This window comes from Microcebus murinus, chromosome 8, assembly GCF_040939455.1.
Source record: "Microcebus murinus isolate Inina chromosome 8, M.murinus_Inina_mat1.0, whole genome shotgun sequence".
NCBI classification, from domain to species: domain Eukaryota; kingdom Metazoa; phylum Chordata; class Mammalia; order Primates; family Cheirogaleidae; genus Microcebus; species Microcebus murinus.
The window spans coordinates 68,267,502-68,276,453 of NC_134111.1; the positions used below are offsets into that span (position 1 = coordinate 68,267,502).

Genomic DNA, 8,952 nt, shown 5'->3' on the forward strand with positions numbered 1-8,952 from the left:
ATGTAAGTGCAATGTAAGTGCTGGTGATTAGTATTATGTGGAACTTGAAGGCTCCGTTTTAATTATGCTCGCCTCCTAAACACCTACTTCTTCAGTGACCATTATGCACCAAGGATGAAAATTCAATCCCCCTCCAAAAATTAGACAGAAAGTAGCAGTGACTGCAGGCAGAGTTGGCATGGGGACAAGAAGTGACATTTATACAAAGAATTAAAAAAGGGAGAATGATACATCACTGCCATGTGCCTCTGAGATACCTCCCCAAAGTCTTTTTGAATGAAGCATCAGGCCCATTGCTATGGTTGAGTCATTTAGCTGAGAAAAAAAGGTTGAAGATATTTGCCATATTAAGCATATGAGAGCGAAGCAGGCAGGCTGTCATATTTCATCATACTTTTATTTATATTTATTTCTAATTTCTCCTTCCTCAAAACGTACCATTTAGTTTCTCCAAATTATCAGGTCTTGAATATTTTTAGGCTTTTTAACCCTAATAATTTCACTCTCATTCATTAGTAAATCAATTTTATCTCTCCTCTAAATACTTAAATTCTTGACAGAATAAAATATGAATGAATAACATAAAAAATTTTCCAGTGGGATTTGGCATTTGATGGGGGAGATTCTTTATCTCTTGAAGAAAAAGATGTTCGAAGCAGTTCAGGAGCAGGTCAGAGGCACTGGGAGAAAATTTTGGATAGAGGGTTTTTTACTCCATAGCTATCAGATTTGATCTCATGGTTGACTGCTAGTTCAGCCTAATCTCAACTCTATTGGAAAATATTCTTTCTTTGCTCCATAAATCCATGAAGGTATGGCATGTGCTTTTCTGAACTTAACTATCCTTTTCAGACTGAGAAATGCCAGGGTGAAGCATTCACTGTACTAGCATGGAAGATAGAAGATGGCATTCTTCCTCAGCCAAAACGTGTCACACCCTCTGCTTCAACCCTCTCTGCCTCTGCATTTCACCTAAATATTATTGATGGCTACAATACTTTATAGTAAAATATTAAGAAAATATTTTTAAACTTACTACTACACAAACAGTCTTAATGGGTGAAATTATACTGGAACTATATTTTCTGGCTCTTATTGTAAGCTTGCTGAATTTTAGCAACATGAAAAAAAGATTGGATTGTAATTAACTCCTTTGTGCTTATTTTGGCTCAGAAAACTGTAAGTGTGGCCCTTGCCACCAGAGAGCACTGTGTAGGGGCAACATCAAGTTATAATGCCAATCGACTTCACCGTAAACTCTTCCTACAAAATCCGAATACTACTTATTGCTATTATTTATAACAGGGAATTTTCTGTATCTTTTACACATGGATATTATTTAACTTATTTTAATTAATGTCTTCTGTTATTAAAACATAAATTATTGTTATATTATAATTATTGCTGGTAATAAATATTTCTAAATAAAAATGCAGTTTCATACATTTAAAAATATTAATACATAACTCAGTTTTCATGCTAAAAATCAGCTAATGTTTTGGGTAGAATTTCAAAAAGAAATACCATTTTATTTCTGAAAAATGTTATGTTTAAATTAAATAATATTTTAACATAATTTAATACACTTTAACATGGGAATGGTAGTATTTTCAATTTTGACAATGAACAATGTAGTTAGCAAAATATTTTAAGGAACAATATTTATATGTTGTCAATATTGGCTATTGAATTAAAGGAATGCAAATATTTCAATATTTTCTCATTTGCTACTCAATAATTGCATTTTCAAATTATAAATAAAATTTGTTTTTGAATATTCTGAAGGATGAAAAATGAAATATGTATGCATATAATACATAGAAATTACATTTATATTACATGTATGTGTATATATGTACATGTATGAATACACACACACCATATCATAGAGATATAAAACCTATAGGTATGTATCAATAGCCAAGGCTTCATCAGAGAAATAGAACAAGCACTTTATATATGTGTGTGTGTATATGTGTATGTATGTATATATACACATATATGTATATATATAGAGAGAGAGAGAGACATACACACACACATATTAAAAGGATTGGCTTACATGATTTTGGAGGCTGGCTAGGCAAGTGTAAAAGCTCTCTATGACATCTGCTTCAGAACCCTAAAGCTAACCACGCCCACATATGGTGACCTGAACCACCTGGTGTCCGCCACCATGAGCGGGGTCACCACTTGCCTGCGCTTCCCTGGCCAGCTCAATGCTGACCTGCGGAAGCTGGCTGTTAACATGGTCCCCTTCCCCCGACTGCACTTCTTCATGCCTGGCTTTGCCCCACTGACCAGCCGGGGCAGCCAGCAATGCCGAGCCCTGACGGTGCCCGAGCTTACCCAGCAGATGTTTGACGCCAAGAACATGATGGCTGCCTGCGACCCCCGCCACGGCCGCTACCTAACAGTGGCTGCCGTGTTCAAGGGCCGCATGTCCATGAAGGAGGTGGATGAACAAATGCTTAATGTCCAAAACAAGAACAGCAGCTATTTTGTTGAGTGGATCCCCAACAATGTGAAAACAGCTGTCTGTGATATCCCACCCCGGGGGTTAAAAATGTCCGCCACCTTCATCGGCAACAGCACGGCCATCCAGGAGCTGTTCAAGCGCATCTCGGAGCAGTTCACAGCCATGTTCCGGCGCAAGGCCTTCCTGCACTGGTACACAGGTGAGGGCATGGACGAGTTGGAGTTCACTGAGGCCGAGAGCAATATGAACGTCCTGGTGTCCGAGTACCAGCAGTACCAGGACGCCATGGCCGAGGAGGAGGGAGAGTTTGAGGAGGAGGCCGAGGAGGAGGTGGCATAGAGCCGTCTGTCACTGGGTAAAGCGCAGAAGCGGTGTGAGCTCTTTATCCACTCACAACCTGTTCTGATAGCCACGTCTCACTGTGTGTGCACTTGCTGTTCTTCCTGTCTTGACATCACATGCTGTACAGACACACCAATTAAAGCATTTTCATAGTGAAAAAAAAAAACAAAAAACTTGTCCATAGGGCAAGCTGTCAGGAAGGACAGGTTGGAAACTCTGGTAGGAGCAAAAACTGCAGTCCATAGGCAGAATTTATTCTTTGGGGAATCTTCAGGCATGCACAAATTAGATTCCCTGATAATAGATGCTAAGAAAACATTTATTTTGTGAAGAAATGCAGGAAAAAAAAAACCCTTGGGGTATGCAAGAGTTTAAGACCTAGATGAATCCTTTGAAACAAATGTGCTTTATAATGGCACTTCCCAAATGTATGTAGTGATGGGTCTTACTCTGACCTTGACCTTTCTGTTAATTCTTTCTAGACTGTTATGGATGGAAGATGTAAGGAATTTATACCAAGAGTTTGTTTTATAAATGTAAACATTCAAGTTATACTTCTCTTTTTATTCACAAAGTTCTTGCATCCAGATGTTTGTCAATTGATCCACATTCTGATTTTCAGTGGTATTATTTACATAGAAAATATAATAGCATTCTGATTACTACAGTCCTGCCTGGTTGGAGCTTTGTGAGAAGAAATGGAATCAGAATGGCTATTTTGGAGTTTTTATTACTCTTTATGTTGGTTGTGCAAAGAAATCAGTTATGTGAAATGATTTCAGACCAAAAGAAAATTCTTTAAAATACCTTTACATCTAATTCAATAATTTATAATTCAGTATCATACTGTATTTATGAACTCAAAATAGCACTTTTTATTTAATTCAGCAATTCATGTATTATTTCCTTTGGACACTCCAATATCCATTCATAAATTTAGTTCACATTCCTCCAAATTTAGTGAAACGTGTTAATATATTTGCTAAATAATCATTCCAACTTTCCTCATTGGCTTGTAACACTCCTTTTTTATATGTATCATTTAATATATATTTTATATGTACTATAATAGAAATTATATTATATATGCCTTTCCCAGAACTGCATTTTATTTTTTATATCTGTATGTTATGTTTTAAAATCACTGATGGTAAATATTTTCATGTTTCAATATTTAGAATGACCTATCTAAAGTTACCCTCCAGGGACTAACCCATTGGCAATGCTCCAATTCTCAGTTCCTGCCTTCATTTTCATTAGCCTGGTGTTACACTGATGAGGAATGTGGCATCATTTAATGGGTGCAAATGGCTGGTACTCATCTTACAGTCTGCCATCTTCTTTGAAGCTATAACAGCTTCCACTTAATTTCACTGTAATAATTCACATAGTATGCCTCTTCAGATAGACCATTTGAAATCCTTGATAAAACTTCCATGCATGATTTCTCTGCAAAGTAGTAGACATGAAATCACTTAAATACTATATCATTCTCTTTTACAACTACTGTTTACTATTTTTATTCTGGGGTCAGAAAAGGTGGAAGTTTTTCTCAAATGACTACAGCTAGAAATAATCATCTAGGACCAATATCTACTGAGACTTTAATTTCTTCTGAGACTTTATTAAGGTAAGGGAAAGTTATCACTACCTTCTATTTCTGTTTTTTCATATATTTCCCTACTAGGTATCAAGTATTCTCATTCACTCTTTAGAGAGTTCACGTCTTAGGTTAAAACTTGATTTTAGCTTCATTGGGATACTCTATTTCTGATTTCCCTCCTCAAAGCACACATAATCTAAGACTCTGTAGTGAATTCCTATACTTTTATTTTGCCTCAGCATCCATTTTGAATATAGATTTAATTTTCTCATAGCACAAGTAGAGCTTATTATTCATCCTTAACATAGTTTCCAGTTCTCCACTTCCTCCCAGTTTCTCAGTGTGATCAATCCAGATATCTGCCATACATAAGCACCTCCTGGTGATGACTTTCTATGGGACAGCTGGATACAACTTATTAGACTCACCCCACTGATTCACACACCTTTCATGGACTATACAGATATGCTCTTGTGACCACCTCTCAACCACAACATGGCTCCATGGCTCCATGGAGCTTGGCCCTGCTTGATCTAATTGGTGGCTCTGCCACCAATTAGACCACTCCCAAGGGAAACCTGCTTGGGTAATGTCCTGGACCCCAATAAAGGCTTCAATGACCTGCAGATAGAGATCCCTCTCTCTTTCTCTCTGAACTTCTCTCACTCACCTGCTTTTTAATCATGCCTGTGCTGGATATCTCTCCTCTTCCCACTGGCCCTATGAGGCATGCTTTCCTCTATTTCCAGGGATATGCAAGTAAAACACTGTTTCTGTTATTTCGTTTGTTTTGTTGAGTTGCCATCCTCGGTGTTTCACCCAATTGACTGACACACCCTATCTTAGTTTCCAGACAGGGCACTCCTAGAGAATGGCTATCTTGATAGGAATATACTGGACACAGGTGAGACAAAAGCCACAAAGGTGTCTGCCAATATAAATAAGTTTCCTGTAGGGACACCTAGTCATGGATCACACACTTTGACATCAGGCTGTCCACCAGGATAAATTTATCCTCTGAAAGTTACTTTGTAAACATCCAGGGCCAAATACCCTGTAGCTCCATCAGGGCAGGGCTAGAGTTAATGGTCACTCTCCAGAGAAATACCTCAAGACTAATTTAGAGAAAAGTACACCATTTCTTATGATTTTCTGAAAACTTAATTCATACCAAATAAGTGGTTAATAATGACATAACATGTTGTTCCTAGGAAGAAGCATTTACTATTTAATCAAGGACTTCTGGAGTAAGTATGATTAACTCCAAGACCTGGAATGGCAAGGAGAAGACTAGGATGTTGAGGCCAGCTGACTTCCTCCACCTCTGCATGAAGGCTATTCAGCATTAGAGACTCTCGTGTTCAGAGGCTGAACAATTGGAACATGAGCTGTTTTATTTTGAGAAATAAGAGAAAGGAGTAGCAAATTTTAATATCAGTGGGGCATAATATTGGCATTGAAAAAAATCAGTTAAAATGGGCGTTTAGATTGAGGCCAATCTCAGAAAATTGAGTAGACAGAGATTTAGTAATGGGTAAGTTAAGAAGCATAGACTGAATTGAATTGGAATTTTCCTTTTATTAGTCGTTCCTATTTCTCTTCTTTTTCTAGCACTTATACAAATACTTCTTTTTAATTTGGGACACATATTAAATTGAATGTCCACAGAGGAAATGTTAGGAGGCACATGTGGTGGCTAAATGTTCATAGCCCCTCATGCACTTACGTTAGATAACAACTTGCATGTAATATCTGCTCTGAGTCCTTGTTCATATTTAGTACTAAACTAGGAGCTGTATTTGAAGCACCTTGAAAGGGAGTTTTATGTCATTATTTTCCCAGGAGTTTAACATTTCATTTATCTCTGTTTTTTCATTGATTAGCATGTGAAAAAAATCAAATATATGTACAGTAGCCTGAAAAAAATTGTTCTGTGTTTTTATCTTCTAAAATCCTACAGATAAGATTCATGTTAACTGGCAATTTCTTAGAGGAAAACACACACACACATACACACACACTCGCTCTCTTTAGGTTTAACAATACTTACTTTAAAAACATGATTTAATATATACTTGGCAAAAAAGATCCAAAGTTTACTTAAACTAATGAGAGCTCAGGATAATTATTTTCAATTATGCTTTGATAAAGTTTTGAATCTGTATGGAGAGGTTGAAATGATTGGGAAAATGTAGCTGTTGGAGACAATTAGCCATCAGGAAACTCTACATATCCACAGGAAACAATTTTGCAAGGAAGGAAATAGTTCTTTTCATTGGATTAATAGCCAGCAATTGATCAATCTGAAACATACACATCCTCTATTACTATGAAACTATTAATGTGTTGAAATGCATGTGGGAAGATAATTCAGTAAGCCCATACAATGACTTATCCAACAGGAAAAATATATCTTTTTAAGTTACATGTAGAGAGAATTGGTGATTCCTTTTTTCTTTCTATACGCATAATTTTTACTCCTTAGAATATATATACCATATACACATTTGCGGACTGTAGGTATTTGTGTATTTTCCAGCATATTCTGTGGCATCAGAAAATATCAGTAGTTTTTGGGCCCTGCAGCCAAGACAAGACAGCATATATAGACCATCTTCAGAGGTGACCTTCTCGGCAATGTGGTCTAAAGAACTAGATAAATTTTTTCACAGAATATCAATGGTTAGTAAATACATGCACCTTTCTCCTTGATTTCAAGACACAAATAAGAAAGGGTCTCTCAACAACTCTGCTCCATTCAGTCACCAAGTAAAATGGTTTTGTTTGTTCTTTGATTATTTCATCCATTTCCTTCTGAAATGCAGAAGGTTTTGTTTCCTTCTGCATTTCAACCCTTTACACTTATAAGTTTGTTCTTCTCATCAGAACAGTAAACACAATAGCATGTATGTATTGATATAAAATACAAGGAAGCTGATTTGCACAACAAATTTGCATGGCTATTTTGATTAAAAATAGAAAATAGAAATTTCTTAAGTCATACGCTTTACTGAGAGGTTAATTTTGTGATTTTTAGCCTTTGTTATGCTTCCCCAAATTTATAAGCAGGTTGTATATAAATGAAGTAATAGAAAATTACATTATTTCTTTCCTAAATAGGAATATTTTCAGTAATGAAAAGGGCACCAAATAATTACCAGATGCCAACCGATCTATAACAGGCATAAAATCAAACTGCCTTGGGAGAATAGTGATAGAATGCTATGTAATGAGATTTAGAGAATACTCTCAGAATCCCTCATATGTAAAAAATATCTTTCCTTATATCATACTTCCTTTAAGGCATTAAATAAGCAACAGTGTAGCTATTCCAAATGTCTGAAAAACAAAGATGGAATTATTTTATTTAGGGAGTTGAAATTATTATTGATAAGATTTAGCATGTAAATAGTCTACCCTGCATTCATCAATGTCTTTTCTTACATTAATTTATTGGATTAGAGAAATGACACCTTTGAAGGCATAAGAAATCTACTCTCAAGGAAAAGTGGTAAATAGCACAGCTCCAAGGTATTGGGGCATGGAAGTCAGAGTACAAATTATCCTCAATTTGATAGGTGGAGGCTAGTCCAGCTGACCAGACTACCGGGTTAAATATAGGAATTGTAAGCTCTTGAATGGAAAAGTATAATTTGGGCAAAGATACAGCATAAGAGGAGGCTACACAAGCATCCTTCCATGATCTAACTAGTTAATTTTCTGGGAAATAATAGATTTACCTTAGAAATAAAATATGTTCAGAATTTTAGAGTTATAAATGGTATTAGAGATAAGTAAAATTGCTAATTTTGTAAAACTATTGAAAGTGAGGAACTTGGCCATGGTTAAACAGTTTAAAAAATTTTATTATTGTACTCTCAGAAAAAGTATAGATTAAAAGGAATTTACAGAATTATTCTTCATTCAGTTATGAGATAATAGGAGCATATTAGAATTGGGAACAGATATTAATAAAAAAGGGTGTCCCTAAAGCATTTTTATAGCTGAATGAAAATTTGCAGATTTAGAAGAATAAGACACCCATTGATTACTTGTCATTTGAATTGTTAGGACAGGAATTAACTACTTTTATTATTTTTAATATTTTAATACTCAGTAGAAACAGAATTTAGGACCTAAAATATTCTTAAGAATTAAGTAGAGTTTTTTACAGCTTTGACCTTTCAATATTTCACATTCGAATTTGTTGGCAATTCTTTCTACCCCCACAGGTTACTGAGGCCATAAAAAGAGAAGGGATTTGAATAACTAGTGAATTAGATCCATTATAGGAAAAGGCCAAAGAGAAGTCTATGGTTTCATAATTCATGGAATGTATAAGATATCCAAATGTCTGGATGGCAAGATGTACTATGTGAAATGGTAAGAGGAGTATTTTTAATTCTTGTTATTAACAAGAGGCTTGTTATACTCTTGGAGCTGCTGTAGAATTTACCTCAAAGTAGTGTCTTATATTAAAATAATCTATGAAGAGAAAGCAAGGTGTGTGTTGCCCAGGCAATTGCTA

General features: G+C 35.7%; 1 protein-coding gene across 1 annotated transcript; it reads left to right on the plus strand.

Annotated features, from left to right (window-relative positions):
• Positions 1-2,098: 2,098 nt before the first annotated feature.
• Positions 2,099-2,971, plus strand: LOC105877917 (tubulin beta chain). Its single transcript, XM_012776943.3, has one exon. It carries the CDS (start codon positions 2,177-2,179, stop codon positions 2,816-2,818), a length of 642 nt encoding a protein of 213 aa, XP_012632397.2. The 5' UTR covers positions 2,099-2,176; the 3' UTR covers positions 2,819-2,971.
• The last annotated feature ends 5,981 nt before the right edge of the window (positions 2,972-8,952 follow it).